General features: G+C 36.5%; 1 protein-coding gene and 1 non-coding gene across 2 annotated transcripts in view; one reads left to right on the plus strand and one right to left on the minus strand.

The window, feature by feature from the left end:
* CADPS2 (calcium dependent secretion activator 2) overlaps window positions 1-23,399 on the plus strand; it is a 524,381-nt gene that overhangs the window by 301,271 nt on the left and 199,711 nt on the right. The window contains exon 9 of the mRNA XM_007471293.1: window positions 21,490-21,556. Coding sequence (XP_007471355.1) covers window positions 21,490-21,556 — 67 coding nt within the window. The remainder of the gene's footprint in view (window positions 1-21,489; window positions 21,557-23,399) is intronic.
* TRNAG-CCC (transfer RNA glycine (anticodon CCC)) lies at window positions 9,483-9,555 on the minus strand. The gene has a single exon. It is a non-coding gene; the product is annotated as a tRNA-Gly (tRNA).

Here is a 23,399-nt window from a genome sequence, read left to right on the forward strand (position 1 = left end):
TTTATTCCGTCCTGTCCTGAATGTATCCTGGCAAATACAAAGATAAATTTACCTAACTCCCTCCCAGTGAGAATTGTTTTCCTTTCCCGTTAGTAACATTTTCATGCACTTGGGGGCACTATGATCAAATTTAAGAAGAAAAAGGGAAAAATGTTATTTTGTTAGGTTTATTTCAGTTGGAAAAATTGTTCCTAATACTACTATAAGGAAACCTTAACTAATTGTATACTTTTAGGTAAAATACCTTTTAAACATATACTCGAGGTGGCTGAAGTTTTTGTTCAAGCTTCAGAATAGGTATAGATTAACCAGTAGTTAATGTGTGTTGCCTGGACCAGGAGTATCAGCCTCACCTGAGAACTTGTTAGAAATACAGATTCTCAGGCCCACTGCAGTGGATCAGAAACTCGGGGCCTGGGACCCAACAATGTGTGTTTTCACAAGCTCTCTGTGCATGATTTCGTTGCTTGCTAATAACACTTGAGAAGCACTGGATTAGAATAAGTGAATGTCGACATACTTTAAAAAGTTCTAACTGTTAAAAATCATTAGGTTAAAAATTAACTTATCAGACGTGCTTGAAATGTTGTGAAAATGTTTCTCGGGAAAGTTTTCTCTCCTACATTAACAATAAATGAGTCTAAATTTATTTTTTTGCTCGTGATTATACAGCTGGGTCCATATGAGTCACAACAGTTAGTTGATGAGTCACTTTCATCCCCCCTCCCAAAAAGAAACCAGTTTTTTTGTTTGTTTGTTTTTGTTTTTGCGGTACGCGGGGCCTCTCACTGTTGTGGCCTCTCCCGTTGCGGAGCACAGGCTCCGGACGCGCAGGCTCAGCGGCCATGGCTCACAGGCCCAGCCGCTCCGCGGCATGTGGGATCCTCCCGGACCAGGGCATGAACCTGTGTCCCCTGCATCGGCAGGAGGACTCTCAACCACTCCGCCACCAGGGAAGCCCAAGAAACCAGTTTTAATCATCTGTTTTATATTATGTAAATAAATAAGCCAATTAATGGAATTTCCCAAATTTAACTCCTTGTGATAGTAACAAGACATGACCTAGATTTTAACGTAATACTGCTAACAGTATTATGTCTTAATAGTATCTTTATATTTATTATAAGAGCTATTATACCTATTGGGTCATTTGATCCTAATGATAACCCTTTAAGGCAATTAAGAACCAATCATTAGCTCTATTTACAGTTAACAAACTGAGGCTCAACTGAGAACAGTTTCAGAATTCTTATCTAAGTGTTATATTAGTGTAAGGACTATGCTAATTCTCTTTTTAATAAATTAATTTTGTTCCTCGTCTCTGAGAGTTAGTGGAAACTACTGGGAGAGAATGCCTCTGCCCTTAAAAGAACAACTGCAAATCTCCAACGATTTGAGTCAGGTAGGAGAATCTTCTGGAAATACGGTGACTGGACTGTGAGGTCGGGACCGAGTTTTCCCCTCCTGGAGATACTCTCTCACATCCTTCCTCCATCCTGTGCTAGACCTCATCTCATTCTCTTTCTCTCCCATGATAGACTTCCCTTCCTATTTCTCTTTGGTCAGCTAGAATAAGGTAGAGCTTTTGAAAGTCTTCATGCTAAGAGAGAACAAATAAGAAAGTAATCACAGAGAATATAAGAAACTACCAGTAAAGCTTGCCATTATTCTATAGATTCTGACCTGTTTATCTACTGTCCTGGGATACTAGGGGGTCTATCCAAAAAGCTGGCCTGAGTTAGATGGCATTTCATGCGGGTCCCCTGCTATTTTGCTCTTAGTCTTTTCTCCAAATGAAGACTCCTACGTTAACACCCAGCGCCAGGGAGCGGCCTCCTGTTTAAGTAAGTAAACCCCTCCCATTCACAACCAGTCCAACAACTAGGACAGGATGTGCCTCACCCAGTGTACAAGGAGTGGTCTTGATATTCCTGTTCTGAGCTCAAGACCACCTTCTCCATATATGAGAGGTTAAACCTTAGGTGAAGAGAAGCGTTTTATGTATATATCAGTAGAAGCTGGGGCCTGTTCCCTCACAATTAACTACAACTGTGAAGTGAATCTTGTAGCAAAGTCAGAAAGTAAATTCAGTGAGTGTTGCTAATTAAAACTTAAAGGTGGTCCTTAATATATAGTTTCTATAGTATTGAAAGTATCGGAAGTTGGTTATAAACTGTTTCCTGTTGTTTGTAGCAATAACTATACCTACCTAATAGGATCATTAATGAGTATTAATCAAGATAATATATGTAAAATACAAAGTACAATGCCTGGAATTCAGTAAATCTCAAAAAATGAAATGTAAGCTGTTATAAAGAAAACAATGATGAAATGCATTGTGAATAGTTACCTGATACGAAGAATATCAACATAGGATGTGTGCTGTGACGGGATATATTCTGATGTAATATTATAGTCTGTCATTTTACTCATTTTTGTTGGTTTTTGTTTTTGATTTTTTTTAAATTTCAGATTGATTCAAAAGGTTAACTTGAATGCTAACAAAATAAGTCTAACTTATTTAAACCTTTTTAAATTTCAGACTTTATTTAAAATTGCCTTGATGTTTACTAGAATTCTGTATTTCTCTTTAGAGTTCATAAGTACATTTTAATTTTATTTGATGATTAAGGATCATTTATTCACCTCTGGTATCTGTCTGATTCTCTCTGACTTATAGGTACTCCCATGGTAGTTTATCTTCACTATTCATAGTATTTTCTACCTTTTGTTAATGTTTATGGTGAGCATATCTTCCGTCCTGAAATGCACAAAGTAAATATAAATCAATTATCACTAAGGACCAGCAACTCCAGGATATGTCTTATAGTCTCTGCAGTGAGGGTTTTGTTTTGTTTTTTTTTTTTTTGGTCTATTTCCTCTAATTATAGAGAGAGGAAGGGGTAGGGCCTCTCATAAATTGAAAATTATTTGGATTCTTAACAATTACAGTTACAGTGTAATTTATGTTAATTTTCTAATAATCCATGCATCCCACTAAAAAGCAGATATATATGTGCCTGCAACTGAATCACATCCCACACTCAGAGATGTAATTATGATATGGACCTTCAAACAAGATTCTCCTTTCTTTTGCTAGGAAAAAAATAGCCTGCCTTCTTAATTGAAAATGAACAGATCTTAAATTCTTCTGCTTTAGGTGGTGACCTCATATGGAGAGAGGGAAAGAAAGCTATTTAGAGATCATTGTCTTCTGTGTACTGATTTTTTTACACTCCATAATACTATTGTTGTGGTTATTTATTAAGAAAAACCCAGAGATGCCTTCAGAATGGTTTCAGTTCTCTTCTGTGAAGTAATCTTGACATTCTATCAATTCATCTGACAATTCTAGTCTTTATCCCTAGCTGTATTACCAAATGGGAGAGAGCCTCTGCTTATATTCATTTTAAAATTAGGTGTTTGTAAAATGGTTGTATAATCTCCTTTCCTCCATCTGTGTTTCTCTGTCTTCCACATCTATTACTTTTGCTGGTGGATTAATAACTGTCAGATTAAGATGGGAATATTGACTTAGTTGAACTAACGTATATTTGTGTTGTTTTGCGGAAAAACATGCTGATTTCGTGTACTGACACACGCAAGAAAGAAAAGGACCAGATTTTGTTCCAGTGTTGCACAAGAATCTTTGGAAATGGTGTTAAAGTTGTCCTTTGACAAAAGTAGTAATATATTTCTCCAGTAGATGGTGCAAGCATCCCCCCCTAAAAAACAAAGTGTTTTTCCCCAGAAAACAAAGTGTTTTTATCTACTGAATGGAGAACTTGATAATAAAGGTGGCATTATTTAAGTAGTATTAAGTAATCTTCAAGACGTTTTCTTTTTTAAAAAAATGTAAGAAAATGTTAGAAGGTGAAGTGGTAGTTCATTTTGGACATATCAAACTTGTCAAGACATTTTATCACATTGATACAGAAAAACTTTAATGTTTAGCACTATATGAATAATCCAAGATGTCACTAATGTTAGTTTTAACCAAAAATATCTGAGACTTGAAATTCTGAATATGTTTCGTTAAATGTCAAAGGTTTTTTTTTTCTATTGACTATCTTTTTTTTTTTTTTGAAGATGTTGGGGGTAGGAGTTTATTAATTAATTAATTTATTTTTGCTGTGTTGGGTCTTCGTTTCTGTGCGAGGGCTTTCTGTAGTTGTGGCAAGCGGGGGCCACTCTTCATCGCGGTGCGCGGGCCTCTCACTATCACGGCCCCTCTTGTTGCGGAACACAGGCTCCAGATGCGCAGTCTCAGTAGTTGCGGCTCACGGGCCCAGTTGCTCCGCGGCATGTGGGATCCTCCCAGACCAGGGCTCGAACCCGTGTCCCCTGCATTAGCAGGCAGATTCTCAACCACTGCACCACCAGGGAAGCCCTCTGTTGACTATCTTGACTTCATTTTTTTTTTGTATCCTGTATTCATAGGCAGAAGCATTGTGTCTGTAGTTTAATAAGCAAATAAGTAAATAAGTGGAATTCTTAACCTTTAAGTTAAAGGAGAAAGAGAGATATTTTACAAGTGTAGCCCAGAGAATCGCAACCTGGTTGTACATAGCCCTCTTATTACTGTTACCTTTATTTTGTTATTCATTCTCCTCCAAATAAATAGATGCATGTGAGAGAGAAGCTGGACATCGAAGTGTACTTTTTCATAGCAGTCTAGAGTTTTTTAGTAGGTTGATAAGTAGCAATTTCTTAAGAACCTAAGGAATTCAGTAGCTGGGAAAGATAATACATGTACTCTATAGAAATATTGCTTTTATCTGATGAATGAGAAGAACCAGGTGTTTTGTTGTAACTTGTGTGATATTATAGTTATGCTTCATTGTAGGAAAATGTATACTTAAATTTTTGTGCCACTCTTCAAAAGTCTTTTTTTCGTAAATGGGAAAAGTTGAAGAATTCATTGCCACTCTCCCCAACCTTTTCCAAAGAGTCCTTTAAAACGTTAGATTAAAATAATTTTCAGTATATACCGCTACTACTAATATCATAAAGATGATGATAATGCCTTCATTTACATTATGCTTTATAATTTCAAAGGCTCCTTTACACACATCAGTTAACTAGATTTTTGTAATGACACTATCTGTTATAATCAGAACAAATATTGCTATTTCTATTTTACAGGTGAAAAATAGTGAAAGTCATACCAGGCACATAGCAGTTAAAAGTTAAAGAGACTTAAGAAAATCATTCATTCGTTTTCCCTCTCACTCTCTCTTTCTCTGTCATTCTTCTCTCTGTCTCTGTCTCTCATATTTTCACTCTTTCATCTCTATTTGGAAAAAGCTCTTATTCTATGCCCCAGTATTTGCTTCCATGTGGAGGAATATCCATGACAGTAATACTCCTGGCTTCTCTCTACCCCCCTTTTTTTTCTTTTTTTTTTTGGCACATCTGATTAGTTAGCTTGAGAGCAAGGACTGGGCATGCATAGATCAGCCCTTTCCACTCCATTTGTCCCTGGATCACCTGTTCAAGCAACTGCTTGCTGCTGCCCGCTGTGTGAGTTTGTCAGGGGCGGGATCTCCACGTGGACAGGCGTGGCCTGACCAGCACTGTCTGTCACTGGAGTGGGGAAAGTATGTTTGATAATAATACTGAACCTCGTAAGGGAGCCCACTTCTTACAGAAATAAGCCATATTCTTCAGTATTACTGTTATCACTAATAAGGTGATCTTTTAACCCTTGTTAACAACTCTTTGTCTTTAGCCAGTTTGCTTGGAACTCAGGCAAAGAAGAGAGGTACTAAATTTTTGGGCCTTCTCAAAAACTCCAACCATGTTTGTATATCATGAAAGATAAAATATATATATATATATATACATACATTTTATATATATATATATGTGTGTGTGTGTGTATATATATATATATATATATATATATATATATTAGCGGGAGTTAGAAATCTTTAGACATAGAATATATTCTATTGCATTTTAACTTAAAGGCCCTTGTGATACTGTGACCTTGGGGCCATTTTCAGCTGTGGTTCAAACTGTCTTGCCAGAAACCCTGGGAGTCCCTTTCGTGACTGATGGGCTTGTAGGCGAACTGGACTCCTGCACCTTGGTTCCTCCTTTCCCAGCAGCCACTTCTTCTTTCCTCTGTGTTCTGAGCTTCTATATTAAGTTAAATATCAGGATAAAATTCTGCTGCTAAAGCTTTGAATACTCTTGATTAGATAAATATGAAAATACCAACTTTATGGAAAATCCAAAGTCTGTCTAAGGCTTTTTCTTTTACACTTGTATATATTATATAAATTTTTGCTGAAGATTTACTTTCTTCATTATGTTCTTATAATCATTCCTAATGACAAGACTAGAAATAGCCATTCAGTCATTCCAAAAACGCTTATGGAATATCTGCTGTATAAAGTCACAGTGCTGAGACAGGGTGGTGAGTGGTAACTGATGTATGTGGTCCTTACCCTCACAGACCTTAATGTGTTGTGTTGGAAATAGACATTCATCCAATGTGCCATGCCATACACCATGGCAGGGCTGTGGAAGGAATGTCCACATCTCACCAAATACATGTAAGAGGGGCGTATGACCTCATTAGGGATGTCAGGGAGGGCTTCTCCGAGAAAGTGATAGTTGAACTCTGAGGGATGGGAAGAAATTGGAAACTTGAGAGGTGAGAACTAAATGAATTTAAATTGTTGGAAATGGATGGAATTGTAAGATATGTGGGACTGATGGGGTAAGGCAGCCAACACACAACCAGGGGAGCAGCAAGAACTCAGGGTATTGGTACAAAGGAGCACTTGGTGTCAAAAAAAAAAAAAAAAAAAAAAAAAAAAAAAAAAAAACAAGAAAAGTATCAAAGCACAGGAATGTTCCAGATATGAGCTGTCTTGGAAATATCTGTGACCAACTAATAAGTCTAGATTTCAAGAGCAGGGTGTCAGAGAAAGATTCGCAAGAACAAGAGCAAAGCTGCGTCCTCAGCCTGGAGTATTGGGCAGCTTATCAAAGTAACCACTTAAGCTCAAAGGAACAGGGACTGAGACGCTGAGGCCAAGGTACAGGTCAGAGTTGGCAGGACAGCAAGGGGATCTCACAGCTCAGTCCAAATCTTGACCCAGAATTCACAGTCCTCCTTGATGGCAGGTAAGATTGGTCACAAAGCACGAAACTGAAGTTCAAGTGATACAGTTTAGGTAAAACAAGGCTGTTGCAGAATGCTGAGTGTCAGGAGGAATTCAAAAACCTTTACAAATAACTCACATGAAGATAAGTTAAAGATGGACGTAGACAGTTTGTTTTCTAAATTTTCAGAGCCCTCCAAAAATGTCCTCATTAACTAAGACCAGAGAATAACGTTATAGAAAAAGAGACCTTTTTGGAATCAAACATAATCCATGGCGATTATGATCCAAATTTTACAGAAAACTTTTTGTTTTCAAATACAAATGTTTATAGATCCTAAGTAAAGCAGTGTCAGAAGTGAAGAGGATTTTTTAAAAATATTTATTTATTTGTTTGCTTATTTATTTTAGCTGTGCAGGGTCTTAGTTGCAACATGTGGGATTTATTTTTTTTTTTTTAGTTGCAGCATGCAGGCTTCTTAGTTGCGCTATGCATGTGGGACCTAGTTCCCTGACCAGGGATCGAACCCGGGGCCCCTGGGTTTGCGGAGAAGCGTGGAGTCTTACCCACTGGACCACCAGGGAAGTCCCTGAAGAGGATATTTTTAATCACGATTAGGATATTAGTTAATTCTGAACAGAATGCAAAAACCAAGTTATATGGTTGTAGTGCTTAAAGACTCATTAGCGTCATCTAGTCCAGCTAACTTCCCAGAGTGTGTGCTGGAGAGCGTGACTCCTACATGGTCTTCAGTGAGAGAGAGTCTGTAATTTTGGAGACGCTGCCTGCACTATTCTCCCCCCTCCTGTCCTCACTCCTCAGCGTCTCATTTCCCAGGTCTATTACAGGCTTTTACTAGTCCTCACACACAGAGAACACTTAGCTTTGTTTAGCTCAGTATCTCTCACGTTTGTTTGCTTTGCCAAACTTGTTCTGTCTTTGTGTACTGCTGCTTTCTATCCAGATGTCCTGAGACACACAGTGGAAAACACTGAATCCCAAATTATCTTCTCGATGATTTTCTTTTTAGAGTGTGTGCAGTTTATAAAATGGGCATTTTAAGTACGTATTTCACTTGAATTTAGCCTAAATATGAAGCAGGTAGAACAGATATATCCACTTACAGAAGAGGAAACTGAGGCCTACCATCTCTGTGTTAACTCAGGATTACCTGTACTGTACATACAGTTTAAAAGTGTGTGACCATTTTGCCTTGCTTTAGGAATTTTGTGCCCCAAAAGGGAAGGTATTTCCAGTACCTTCCAATACCTTATAAATAATATGTACTATGATACATGCATAAAAGCCTTTGCTAAAACTTTGGTTTCCTTATTTCCAAACCATTTGCATTTTCAGGGAGAAGAAAGCTTAATGGATTGTATCACAAAAATATCTAGGAGCGCCTAGGTAAATTATTTCATTTTCGTCATCACGTGTGCCAGAGGTTTGTTGCTAAATGGTGCGGAGCATCCTTCCCTTTGGAATGTGTCATAGCCCCTAGAGAGTCACATCTTCATAGTGGCTACCCTCCACCCTTCTCCCAGGAGGTGGAGGCATAGGCTTGACTCTAAGCAAGTTTGCCTGGTTGGGGTAGGTTACTCAGTACATTTTTGTGACATTTTTTCCCTCTTGTCCTCTTCTGAGACATTTTATAATCAACTTGGAAAGCTCACTAATTTTAACTTTTTAACAAGGCAGTAAAGTTTCTGCACGTGCAGAAAAGTATTATTATATTTCAAAGGACATTTAAACTGAGGAAAAGCATGAAACCATGTCTATAAAATATGCACTCTGTAGTAGAGTGTATTAGAATGAGACCCTAACATATTTGTATAACTTTCTAAATATCAGCATTGGTCATGAACCATTAAAAAATATGTATTGGGGCACTTTTTCTGCTAATTGAGATATAAAAGGGTACTGATGATCAGTTATCAAAAAATATAGGAAAAACTGCCTTTATAATAAAAGATTTCTCTGTACAGGTTGATTTAGTTCCATGGTTTGGCTTGTGTTTAGCTGTTTAAAACTGCTTTTTGTAGAATTGCTTATAGTATAATTTACCCAGATCAGTTTTGTTTCTAGGTGGTAGTGCATTGCCATTTATATTAGAACACTTCCTTTAAGAGTGGTCACTTGTAGATCTTGATGTCTTAATCTGAGGGTGGAATAGGGCTTTATGGTCTTCTCATCTTGGCAGTTTGCCTGTATTCATATTCTAGTTTGTGAATAGCAAGCCAATTTTTTAAAAAATATTTATTTATTTATTTATTTATTTGATTGCACTGGGTCTTAGTTGAGGCTCGAGGGCTCCTTAGCTGCAGCATGTGAACTCTTAGTTGCGGCATTCATATGGGACCTAGTTCCCTGACCAGGGATTGAACCCGGGCCCCCTGCATTGGGAGTGCAGCGTGTTAACCACTGTGCCACCAGGGAAGTCCCAGCAAGCCAGTTTTTAAAGGATAGCATTTATACCTTAGACTGTTAGACTGAATCTGAAAATGCGATATGAACTCAAGATTAACTCCCATCTAGCTGAGATTAAACTAGCAGAAGATGAGACTTCTCGGAAAAAGGGTGGGGGGGCAGTTCATGTTGCTGATCCTACAAAATGTGATACAGAAAAGGAAGAACTACATTTTCTTCCTTTGCTGTCACAGGTCTCCTGCTGATACAGCAAGCGCATTTTAACTTCTTACTCAACAACAGGAGTTTCTGATTTTTCATCATTTCTTTCAAAATGTTCTGTGATTTTGTTTGGTGATGATCCTCTCCTTGCATCCTCACCTCTTGTTCTCTTTCCCATAAGAATTCAGGAAGTATATAAAAGCCAACTGGAAAGTATTTACTTCTAGGTTTCTTAATGCCCAGGTCACACTGTTGTTTTGAATCAGTTTCTTTTTCTCATCCTTAGCTGAAAACAAAACCAAAAGAAAAAAAAAAAAAAAAAAAAGGTTAATCTTGTGGGGTTAAATAAAGGAAAGAATGTAATGAAAGAAGGAAGATTCCTTTTATGCGGGGAAGCTGTGAGCACAGACTGCAGGGAATGACTGAAAGTGCCTGAGGGCATTTGGTCCCTATTGGTTTTCACATCAAATGCAGTGATGCCCACGGATAGCCTGTATTGTTGTCAGTTAAATGGGATCATGAGTGTCTGAAAGGTGTTTGAGAATGAACCGAAAATCATTTTCACAAGTGGATGATTACTTCTGCCACATGTTAACCGAACTCTATCAGAATGGCCCAGATTTTTGAGCCTGCATTAATTGCTCTTTCAACCTTGACTGAGGTTTCTCTTTAAGAAAGCCCTTTCCAGGACTGAACTACTCTCTATATTGATTTTTTTTTTTTCTTTCTGTATTTTTCCTTGAAAAATGAAGGCTTGGAGAAGAATAGGCTTTATCATTCAACATGTAGATTGATTGTTCCATTTCTTTGAATAAAAAGCTAGAGTCATAAGTGATCTGCCAAAAGTAAGTCTTTTTTTTTTTTTAAGCACCGAATAATTCCCAGTTTCTGTATACAATTATGTTTTCCAAATATTCATTAGTGATGATTTTTCACCGTAAAGTAAAACCATGAACTCCCACACCATGGACTCCGTGCAAATAAATCATCATATGCTCCTTTCTGTTAGAACTGTATGCCACCACTCTAATTGAAACTAAACTACAATATTTAGTAATATGTCTGGAGAATTTGTGTGTGTTGAAGTGCTCTTTGAACAATCTTCAAGCTAGGTTTTATAAGGTGCTTTTAAAGCGTTTGGATAGATGAGTTCTTTATTTCATATTACCATTTTCTGTTTCAAATATGGCATAGAGAATATTAGCTGTTTCTTTACTATACTAGAAAAATGTAGGGTATATTGTAGTTTAGACATACTGTGTTATGAAGTTGAGTTAAATCTCAGTTTTTAAAACTAATCAAAATGAGCTCTTGAAATTTCATTAACTTTTGTGGCTATATATATTAGCAAATAATATATAGCATTTCTAGAAAATGGCTTAATTTATTAGTAAAACTAATTTCAGAGGTTTTTTGGCTTAAAGGAAGGCAAATCACAGAATGTTATATGGGAATCTGTTTTTTAAAAAAAAAAATACTCAAGGGGTACTGAATAAAAAACAAGCATTTAAAGTAATTTTATTTTACAAGCATTGCAATGTGAACATGTGATGAAATGTAAATATCTATTTGAAAATTCAGCAAAAATAAGCTTCATATTTTACTGATTTTTGTTTTGCTTGAAGATTATTTTTACGAAGCTTCATTTTACTCAAATATATTGAGACCATTTTATTGGTAATAGAGTAAAATGTATGCTGTTAATGATCAACATATCTCTACAGAAAAGTTTTTATTCCTGTTGTCACAGAACATTCTGATGGATTTCATTAAGACTCTGCTTTTGTTTGTCCACAAATGAGAACTTTTAGAAGCAACTGTGGTATGTGTTCCAGCTTTTGCTTCTTAAGTTAACAGATAACAGATAACAGATCCTTTTAAGGATCACATTGAGACCATAGAGGTTGTATAATTTTTAATGTTAAGTATTGAGATTCTCTAATGACCATATATAAATGTGATGTAGTAGATGAAAAATAATGACCCGTTTGCCTCGTTGATAGTAACTGTATTGGCTTGAGGTTTGGCTATACCAAAACTTTTATTTTCTCTTCTTTTTTTCCCTCTTTTCTTGACATTTTTCCTAACAGCCTGGTACATAATCTATGTCCACACCATATTTTAAATATACAAGCAAAAATTCATAAAGTTCATTGTCTCTTAGCTTTGATATTTGAGGATAGAGCACGACCTAAGAATAGTTAGAAATAAATACCAAAAAAAAAATCGTAGGTGAGTGGATCATTGATAACACGTTAGTTTGTTTTGTGCCTTGTTTCCTAGCTGATTCCTATGTTTCTTTGGGGGAAATAGTACTCTCAATTAGAAACAGCCCTAGAAGAGGGATTAATACTTTAAGATTATTGCTGTATTTATACTGACTTATAAAACCAAATGCTTCAAGGCTTTACTCTTATGTGTTAAATCCGAGCTTTGTGTCAGTGCTGCTAATTTCTTTGTTACCTAATCCCATGTAAGAAGAGAAGATTTTAAAGTTAAGCAGGCAATTTTTTGTTCAAAGGGAACAGCTTCTTAATACCTTACTTAAGTTGGGTGTATTGATGAAAGCAAACACTTTAAATAGTATCTGAGCAGTTATTTTTAAATAACCCAAAATACTCTAGTTACATGAGTATTGTGATGTATTGGGAATATTTCGATGGAAGAAGTGTTATATTTAGTATCAGTTTAAAACCATTGGAAATATGTGCTTTTGAACTGTGTTACATACAATAGAATATATCTTCTGTCCTTATTTAAATAATCTTGAATCAAATTTAACTCCGATTAGGGAATTTTTTTCCTAGGGTCGTACTCTAATATAGAGTACTGGAGAATGTAATATGACTACGACTGTGAAAACTGCTGGTATGTGTTCCTTTTCCATCCATTTCTTTGTTGGTTTTTTTTTTTGGCCATGCCACCCGGCTTGTTGCATCTTAGTTCCCTGACCAGCGATCGAACCTGGGCCCCCTGCAGTGGAAGCTCAGAGTCCTAACCACTGGACCAGCAGGGAATTCCCTCCATCCATTTCTTAGTAACTGAGATAATTTAACAAGGGTGAGAAAACATGTTTTGTTTAAAATCAAATTCTGTAGGTTGATGAAAATGAATCATGTTGAAAGCCCCACCAAAACTAAAACAGAAGACTTGCTTTCGGTTTGCTCTATAAAACCTCTTTAAATAAGGTGACAAAAATTCACTCATTAGAGAATGTTGGTCTCATGCTGTGTGATAAATATTTATTTTATTGGGTAACATTGTAAATTGTCACACAAAACCCAGTTCAATGTGTGTTCCCAGTTTGCCTGGTATTGGGCAGGTCTAATTTACATACTCTGAAAAAAAACTTTTTTAATTTGAGATAATCCTACAATTGAGAGGAAGCTAGTAATGACTCAGCAGGTTACTAAATATTCAGGGAGAATACAGTTGCAGAGCAGACCGCACCCCCTTAACAACATTACTATAGGAGCCAAGGTACTCTCTCTGTCCCAGGTGACAAATGCACTTCTTGGAAGATGTTCTCTACACCTTTATGGGGTAGAATCAGATTTCATAAAGCTTTAAAAAAATGAATTTTTCCAGAGTTCAGACAGCAAGAAAATAATATTAATAATAGATTTCTTAAATTCTGAGCTATTTTTATGAAACAGAAATAAGTGACAAGTAAATAACTCTCAAGGATTTGTTTAATCATCACTATTGCCATTGTATGTCAAATAGATTTGGTCCTACCAGGTGTACCTTCTCCTTTTACAGAACTATGCAGTTATAATTGAAGTTCATGGTAATGACCCCAAGATGTTTATAGGGTCCTTTTCTAAATCATTAAAGAATGATCAAATTATATTTTATGACTATTTGAAGTCAACCTATTGTATACAAATTCTTTAAAAATTCATTATAGATGAATATACAGTCTCTCTATACAGAATAACTCATTTTTCTGTAATCACAGCTGTGTAAGTATAATGAAATGAATCTATTGCCTAGTATAACATAATATGTTAAATGTAACTTTAGTGTATTTTTCTGAAATTAAAAAAAAACTTATTGGATTTTTATCCATAAGAGAGATAATTTATAACCTAACACTCAACATTAAAAACAACAACAAAGAAAATGGAACTCTGAATTCAGCAGCAGTGCTAGGCATAAAGATGAGTTACGAGAGAATGCATCTTGAGTGATGAACTGGGCGATTGGGACTGACATGTATACAGTGATGTGCATAAAATTGATGGCTAAAAAAAAAAAAAAGACCCAATGCAGTCAAAAATAAAAATAAAATAAATTCAAAAAAAAAAAAGAATGCATCTTGATTTTTACAGATGCTTTCTGATAAATGGATTATCTGATTGTGACCAAATATTCAAATGATTTTGGCTCCTTTTTCCTTACTTTCTTTACACTTTAATTGTCCCCTGATAAGACCACCCACCTACAAAGAATTTAGACTGCTCTAAGTATCAGAGCTTGAGAATAGCTTTGAAAACTGGAAAACCCATTTAACCATTAAAGTTTATAGGAATTTGCCACTGTACTCAAGATAAAGGGACAAAGATCCTCATCTTTGGTCTATAGGTATTCAACTTAGTCATGTCAGAAGTATTGTTTATGGAGCTGTAATGCCCACATCCTTCAAATCCTTAATAAAAGTGATTTTTTTCTAATGATAAAAGTAAGATGAGTTCTCATACATTGTTAATGACAATGCAAAATTGTACAGCCATGGAAAACAATCTGGCAGTTTCTTATAAAGTTAACCACACTTTCACTGTAACTGAGTAATCCCAATCCTAGATATTTACCTAGGAGAAATGCAAACACGTGCCCACACAAAGACTTATATGTGAATGGCTATTGCAGCTTTATTTACGATAGCCAAAAAGGTGGAAACAACTCAAATGGCCACCAACTGGTAAAAGGATAAACACATTGAAGTCATACATTGAAATGAAAAGGAATGAACTCCTGATACAGACGAAAGCTGAATCTCGAAAACTTTATACTAAGTGAAAGGTGCCAGACACCAAAGGCTACATACTGTACAATTCCACTTATATGACATCCTGGAAAACAAAAAACTATAAGGTCAGAAATCAGATCAGTGGTTGCAGAGCTGCAGATGTGAGGAGGAGATGGATCATAAAAAGGCATGAAGGAACCTTTGGGTGGGGGGGGTGGGAGTGTTCTATAAATTCACTGTGGTGGTTACATCCCTCCTATTTCAAGATTTGTCCAATTATATACCTCAAATGGGTGAATTTTACTTTAGGTAATCTACCAGTAAACCTTACTTAAATGACAACAACAACAAAAAAAAGGAAGACATGCTCAAGATAGAAATTGTGAAAATGGAGAAAGGCGTGAAGAAGAAAATAAAATTTATCTTTAATCTCACCAGCCAGATACTCACTTCAGGTTTCCCATTTGATACATCTTTCTGGATTTTTATCCCCATGCGTACAGTCTAAGTTCATGTGACAGCTTTTTAAAAACAACATTATTATGATTTTCCATTATCATTCTTTTTGGCCTCAGTCTTTATTTTTTTTAACATATTTATTGGAGTATAATTGCTTTACAATGGTGTGTTAGTTCTTGCTTTATAACAAAGTGAATCAGTTATACATATGTTCCCATATCTCTTCCCTCTTGCATCCCCCTCCCTCCCACCCACCCTATCCTACCCCTCTAGGTGGTCAGAAAGCATCGAGCTGATCTCCCTGTGCTATGCGGCTGCTTCCCACTAGCTATCTATTTTACGTTTGGTAGTGTATATATGTGCATGCCAATCTCTCACTTTGTCACAGCTTACCCTTCCCCATCCCCATGTCCTCAAGTCCATTCTCTAGTAGGTCTGTGTCTTTATTCCCATCTTACCCCTAGGTTCTTCATGACCTTATTTTTTTCTTCTTAGATTCCATATATATGTGTTAGCATACGGTATTTGTCTTTCTCTTTCTGACTTACTTCACTCTGTATGACAGACTCTAGGTCTATCCACCTCATTACAAATAGCTCAATTTCGTTTCTTTTTATGGCTGAGTAATATTCCATTGTATATATGTGCCACATCTTCTTTATCCATTCATCCGATGATGGGTTTATCCATTCATCTGTCGATGGACACTTAGGTTGCTGCCATGTCCTGGCTGTTGTAAGTAGTGCTGCAGTGAACACTGTGGTACATGACTGTTTTTGAATTATGGTTTTCTCAGGGTGTATGCCCAGTAGTGGGATTGCTGGGTCATATGGTAGTTCTATTTTTAGCTTTTTAAGGAACATCCATACTGTTCTCCAGAGTGGCTGTAATCAATTTACATTCCCACCAACAGTGCAAGAGGGTTCCCTTTTCTCCACACCCTCTCCAGCATTTGCTGTTTATAGATTTTTTGAATATGGACATTCTGACTGGTGTGAGGTGATACCTCATTGTAGTTTTCATTTGCATTTCTCTGATGATTAGTGATGTTGAGCATCCTTTCATGTGTTTGTTGGCAATCTGTATATCTTCCTTGGAGAAATGTCTCTTTAGGTCTTCTGCCCATTTTTGGATTTTTTTTTTTTTTTTTATATTGAGCTGCATGAGCTGCATGAGCTGCTTGTAAATTTTGGAGATTAATCCTCTGTCAGTTGCTTCATTTGCAAATATTTTCTCCCATTCTGAGGGTTGTCTTTTCATCTTGTTTATGGTTTCCTTTGCTGTGCAAAAGCTTTTAAGTTTCATTAGGTCCCATTTGTTTATTTTTGTTTTTATTTCCATTTCTCTAGGAGGTGGGTCAAAAAGGATCTTGCTGTGATTTATGTCATAGAGTGTTCTGCCTATGTTTTTCTCTAAGAGTTTGATAGTGTCTGGCCTTACATTTAGGTCTTTAATCCATTTTGAGTTTATTTTTGTTTGTGGTGTTAGGGAGTGTTCTAATTTCATTCTTTTAAATGCAGCTGTCCAGTTTTCCCACCACCACTTACTGAAGAGGCTGTCTTTTCTCCACTGTATATTCTTGCCTCCTTTATCAAAGATAAGGTGGCCATATGTGCGTGGGTTTATCTCTGGGCTTTCTGTCCTGTTCCGTTGATCTATATTTCTGTTTTTGTGCCAGTACCATACTGTCTTGCTTACTATAGCTTTGTAGTATAGTCTGAAGTCAGAGAGCCTGATACCTCCAGCTCCATTTTTCTTTCTCAAGATTGCTTTGGCTATTCCGGGTCTTTTGTGTTTCCATAGAAATTGTGAAAGTTTTTGTTCTAGTTCTGTGAAAAATGCTATTGGTAGTTTGATAGGGATTGCATTGCATCTGTAGATAGCTTTGGGTAGTAGAGTCATTTTCACAATGTTGATTCTTCCAATCCAAGAACATGGTATATCGCTCCATCTGTTTGTATTGTCTTTAGTTTCTTTCATCAGTGTCTTATAATTTTCTATGTACAGGTCTTTTAGGCTCCTTAGGTCGGTTTATTCCTAGATATTTTATTCTTTTTGTTGCAGTGGTAAATGAGAGTGTTTTCTTAATTTCACTTTCAGATTTTTCATCATTAGTGTGCAGAAATGCAAGAGATTTCTGTGCATTAATTTTGTATCCTGCTACTTTACCAAATTCATTGACTAGCTCTAGTAGTTTTCTGGTGGCATCTTTAGGATTCTCTGTGTACAGTATCATGTCATCTGGAAACAGTGACAGCTTTACTTCTTCTTTTCCGATTCGGATTCCTTTTTTTTTTTTTTTTTTTTTTTTTTGCGGTACGTGGGCCTCTCACTGTTGTGGCCTCTCCCGTCCCGTTGCAGAGCACAGGCTCCGGACACACAGGCTTAGCAGCCATGGCTCATGGGCCTAGCCACTCTGCGGCATGTGGGATCTTCCCAGACTGGGGCATGAACCCGTGTCCCCTGCATCAGCAGGCAGACTCTCAACCACTGCGCCACCAGCGAAACCCTGGATTCCTTTTATTTCTTTTTCTTCTCTGATTGCTGTGGCTAAAACTTCCAAAACTATGTTGAATAATAGTGGTGAGAGTGGGCAACCTTGTCTTGTACCTGATCTTAGTGGAAATGGTTTCTGTTTTTCACCAGTGAGGAGAATGTTGGCTATGGGTTTGTCATATGTGGCCTTTATTATGTTGAGGTAAGTTCCTTCTATGCCTACTTTCTGGAGGGTTTTTTTTTTTTATCATAAATGGGTGTTGAATTTTGTCGAAAGCTTTCTCTGCATCTATTGAGATGATCATATGGTTTTTCTCCTTCAGTTTGTTAATATGGTGTATCACGTTGATGGATTTGCATATATTGAAGAATCCTTGCATTCCTGGGATAAACCCCACTTGATCATGGTGTATGATCGTTTTAATGTGCTGTTGGATTCTATTTGCTAGTATTTTGTTGAGGATTTTTGCATCTGTGTTCATCAGTGATATTGCCCTGTAGTTTTCTTTCTTTGTGACATCTTTGTCTGGTTTTGGTGTCAGCGTGATGGTGGCCTCGTAGAATGAGTTTGGGAGTGTTCCTCCCTCTGCTATATTTTGGAAGAGTTTGAGAAGGATAGGTGTGAGCTCTTCTCTAAATGTTTGATAGAATTCGCCTGTGAAGCCATCTGGTCCTGGGCTTTTGTTTTTGGGATCACTCTTAATGGCAACCTAATCATTTTAACTGCTTGATTCTTAGATGGTTTTTGAATTTTTGCTCTTAAACGACATTGATGAACATCTTTTTTCTTCATTCTCCCCTCAATCTTAAATGTGTCTTTTATACCAAGAATCTGCTTTTATACAGTGAAAAAGCAGCTAGATGGTGATATTGATGCCTGATTCCAGAACTCATGCTTATAGTGAAAAAACTCAGAGTTGTTGAAGTTTAATGTGTTCTTATTCGGTATAGTTTTATGATATCTTTTATTTATGTTCAAAAAATTTTTATGTAAAATTTTTGTCTGGCTAATATGAAAACTAAAGGGCATGAGCTATCATATTTTTCCTACATAGCATTTGTAACATTTCCTTTATGCAGAAATGTTTACTTTTGTTTAATGTATTTTTTTTCTTATATAGAGACTAAAACTCTTATGAGAAATTCCTTTCTAGAAATGTTTGATCAATTGTGACTTCTTCTGTATATATTCTGATGAATTCTAGTGCAATAGTCCATAATACCTCAAGGCCCAACATTCAAATGCTCACCTTGGTTCCAGTCTTGAATTTTCTTTTATTCTAATAATATCTTTCAGTATACACGTGTACATCCACCCACCCCTCTGCTTTCTGTCTTCAGAGAAACCATACCTTTTCATTCCAGATGTGGTGAGGCATCATTTTTAATGAGGTTGCAGATGACAGTATTATCCTTTATGCAGAACCTTCACTGTCAGCAGGACTTACACTTGCTTGTGGTGTTGATGGTTTGTGTATCCCTATTCACTTTCACTTATGTCTGACCTAGTAGCCCAGCAGCATGCTAAGTGAGACACGTTGAAGAACCAGCCTGTGGTCACAGGCAGAGGTTATTCCAGATGCCCTCTTGGCTCCTCGGCAGCTATTTGGTGCACTCCTTGCTAGTGAACTTGTACAGAGAGCATCTGTCGTGTCCACAGTGTATAGCTCCTGAGGTCATTGCTGTTAACCCTGTAATAGGAGCTTGGGTGTGTGCCTTTCAGCAGAGGAAAATTACATAGGGAAGACAGAAAGAGAGCAACTAAACACCTATCACTGGCACCATAGAAGAGAAATTAGAGGCTAGAGCAAAGATGGGGCAAAGGGTTTCAAGGGGCCCTCAGGAGGAGATAGTGAACAGGTGAGAACAGTAGCGGTAGATATTTCTGATAGACTCTAAATGCATTCGCATTACATCCACAAGCGCAGATGATAGGTCATCGAGGGTATTGTGAAACCAAATAGAATTTTGCCAAACCCTCAGCTAGCTGATGTGTCTGAGAGAAAGAAAATATATAATTAATTTGGGCAGTTTGCGGTGATGCTTTGTAGGCAAGAGCCTAGGATTTATGTCGACTTTTAGTAACCGCATGTTTGTTTGTTTTTATTCAGAAAATTTAGAAATACAGGGAATAAAGAAGGCAACTCAGATCTCCCATAATTCCACCACTCAAAGGCACTATGACTAAAATTTTGGAATATCTATTTCGTATTTTTTTTTACAAATTTCAAATCACTAAGTATTTATGTATCAATAGTTTTGAATCTGCTCTTTTCCCATAATATTATGCAGTGAAATTTTCTTTATTTTATCAAAAATATTTTTTCAGTGGCATAGTATTTCTATGCATTTTCTAGCATTTATTAAACATTCACCTACTGTTGAACATTTAAGTTTTTACCTTTTTCGTAATATAAATAATGCTGTTCTGAGTATCCATGGAGCATACCTCTTTGTGTGTGTCTCTAATTATTTCCCTAATTCCATGATGAAGAGGTGGAGACCATTTCTATATACTGCCATGTTATCCTACAGGAAGGTGGTCTTATGTTACACTCCACTAGCAGTGAATAAGAAATCCCATCATTTCAGCACACCTTAGCTAATATCCCATATTTTTTTCAAAAGGGGGCAAAGAGTATGTTTGTTTTGTTTCACAAAAGAGAATTATTTTCGTAAGACAGAAACTAAAAATTCAAGCTAAGTTTTCAGTTTTAAAAATTGAGAGAAAGTCTAAAGACTTTAAGCCCCTAAACAAACTATTAGCTATAGTCCTTTTTTTTAAATCACTCAGAATTGTTTATAAATTAAGTTAGTTTGAATAGCCTCAGCAGTGTTAAACCTCCACATTAGAAAAAGGGATTGTGATAAAATATTGAAAAGTCTTACTTTAATTTAAAAATTAGCTCTCTATTTGTCATATTTTAAACTTCTAACAATGTTTTCCACTTTTGTAGGAGGTATGTGGTATAATTTTAAATAGCTCTCCATGACACACTCATACCTGATTAATTTTTAATTTCTTCTCTTTCCTCCTTGATACTTAAGCTTACTACATCTGTATATTCAGTAAGAGCAAAAGTTCTCTTCTCCAATGATTGACTACTTGAATCATTTCAATTCAGGTTACTAATAGCAGTGCAAAGTTAAACAAAAGCCTTGGCTGAAACTGTGTTAAATTATACAGTGTCGTCTTCATTATTATCTAAATTTCATAGTTAGGAAAATTTGCAGTAAGAAGCTTGCATAAGTCAGACAAATCTCCGAATTATGGAGCTGTCAGGGACCTCAGAAATCATCACATCCAGTCCTTTCATTTGATAGTTGAGGAAATGGAAACTGAGATTGGTGCAGGCACAACTCGGGAACACTCAGTTGAACAGCGACCCTTCTCCATGGGTTCTGGGCTCTGCAGCCAGCTCCCTGCCAGGCCACACTCCTCAGCCCCAGTCATCTGAGAGCTGAAACATTTGGTACTATAGCCTCAATTCGTAGCCTTTGTCTCTCCTAAGAAATATGTGTAAGAATAAAATTCCTACTGCTTCTTTGATTATCCTTTCTAACTCCAACTTCGCTCAATTTGTGGGAAGAACTGACAGTTGACAATCCACATAAATCAATTCCCTTTCAAAAGCCTTAGAACAGGCTCAGTCATTTTGTAACACAGAAGCTGTGTGCTGTCACAGATTCCAAATGAACTAAACTTTGCCTTTAGCAGGCTCGTCACAAGAATAAATACCTATGGAAGAAATATGATTACGTGGAACCACACCATTATTCATGTAAAGTATTCTTTTACTTGTTTTTCTTACCAGATATCTGTATGCCCTTGGACAGAAGGTTTGGAAAAGATGGAAAAAACGTTACTTTGTTCTTGTTCAGGTAAGTAGATTTTTTTCCTGTTACATAATCACTCTAAGCCGTTCTCAATTTTTTTTGTGGGTTGTATCTATCAATATTCACTGTATCAGAAATTAAAACTGAGAAATTTAAAAAATATTTTAATTCATTTAAAAATAAAAGTGGCAAGTCCATTATATGCCAACGCAAATAACCTTTTTATTTAAAGTAACTATTTTTCAGGCCAAACATTTTAGTGATATGAGTGGCATTACTTTATGCTTTTGTACCCCTCTTTAATATTCTGGCTTAATAAAATAGAATGCAGCTGCATTTTCACATCAGCTTCTGCCTTCAATCTGTTGCAATCTCAGGTGAAATTTAGCCTCTGGAAGACTCCGCTACACGCTCTTGAGAGAGTAAGTGTGAAACAGGCAAAGATGTTTGAATATTGTTAGAAAAATGGTTTTGACTTCCCAAGTCCCTGAAAGGATCTTGAAGAGCTCCAGGATCCCAAGAGCATACCTTGAGAGTCACTGCATTGTTCTGATAGTTCATAGATAAAACTTAATACATAGAAACATGCATTTTTATAAAAATGTACCATATATATCACTTATTCACATGTACAGGTCTTTAAATTACCTTGACTGGTAGATTTGTTTGTGATAGGATTCTGAATGTAGACAGGTTATTGAAATGTACCCTTCAGTTGACTGTTTTTTGTTTTGGTTTGGTTTTTGAATCATGGATGACCTTTGCTCATGGAATATACTCATTTAGTTAAAGTTACATTAAAGAATAACTTTGAGTCATAGTCATTCCATTTCATGATAAATCCAAGCTGTTTTGTTCCCAGTGAATATATATGAAAAGAGAAGCTCTCTTGGGATCCTTAACACAAAACAGTCTGTAAAATCTCATCAATTCCTATTCACACATAAGTAGTTTAAATAGCCCAGATCAGATTAACATGGTGAAATTCCAAGGAAAGAAAATTATTTGCTATCTTCCAGAAATAAAGCCATCTATCAACTGCTGGATAAAATTATTTTATTGATGTGCCATAATAGCATGGTAACTTCATGAAAAGTATAACCTTTTCATCAAAAGTGCTTTTTTTCCTCTGGATAAAGTGTGAGTTTTTCTTATGTAAATAGAACCAGTATTTGGTCAACGAGTTTAATAAAAGATTCACACACATGTGCGCACACACACTGACAAACTTTTGATATAAACCCCAAGCATTTGCTTTGAGAAAGGGCTCCCTGTTGGGAGTTCTCAGTAATCTTCCTCCAAAAATCGTACCTATAAGCCATCTTCTTTGGTTTCCAGGTTTAATTTCTTGACATTGGCACAAGAATTGTAATGCATTTACCAGGCAGTTTGAGTGCAGATCTTTCTCCAGTTATAGATGTCTCACCCACATCTAATTTGACAAGTTTGTGTTAGTGACTTGTCTTCGTCAAATCTTTCCAAGCATTCAACTGATTTTTTGTAGGAAGTGCAGCTTCTTTTTCATAGTCATATGTCATTCATTTACATAGACTCTCATAAGTTCCCATCCCATAAGTTCAATACCTGACGTTATTGGCCTAAACAAACCCTACTGACTCTTAGCAAGCATAGAGTTTAACTGGTGGAAATATGTATGAGAGCACATGAGAATGTCACCCAGTAACCACAGGTGTTCAACATGTCATACCTTTTAGTCGATATGGTTTTTTTAGAGCAGTTTAGGTTCACAACAAAATTTAAGGGAAGGTACAGAGATTTCCTGTATATCCTCTGTCCTCAGACATAGCCTCCTCCACTGTCAGCATCACTCACCAGAATGGTACATTTGTTACCAAGGATGAACCTTCGTTGACACATCATCTTCATC

This window comes from Lipotes vexillifer, unplaced genomic scaffold (assembly GCF_000442215.2).
Source record: "Lipotes vexillifer unplaced genomic scaffold, Lipotes_vexillifer_v1.1 scaffold618, whole genome shotgun sequence".
Lineage (NCBI taxonomy): Eukaryota > Metazoa > Chordata > Mammalia > Artiodactyla > Lipotidae > Lipotes > Lipotes vexillifer.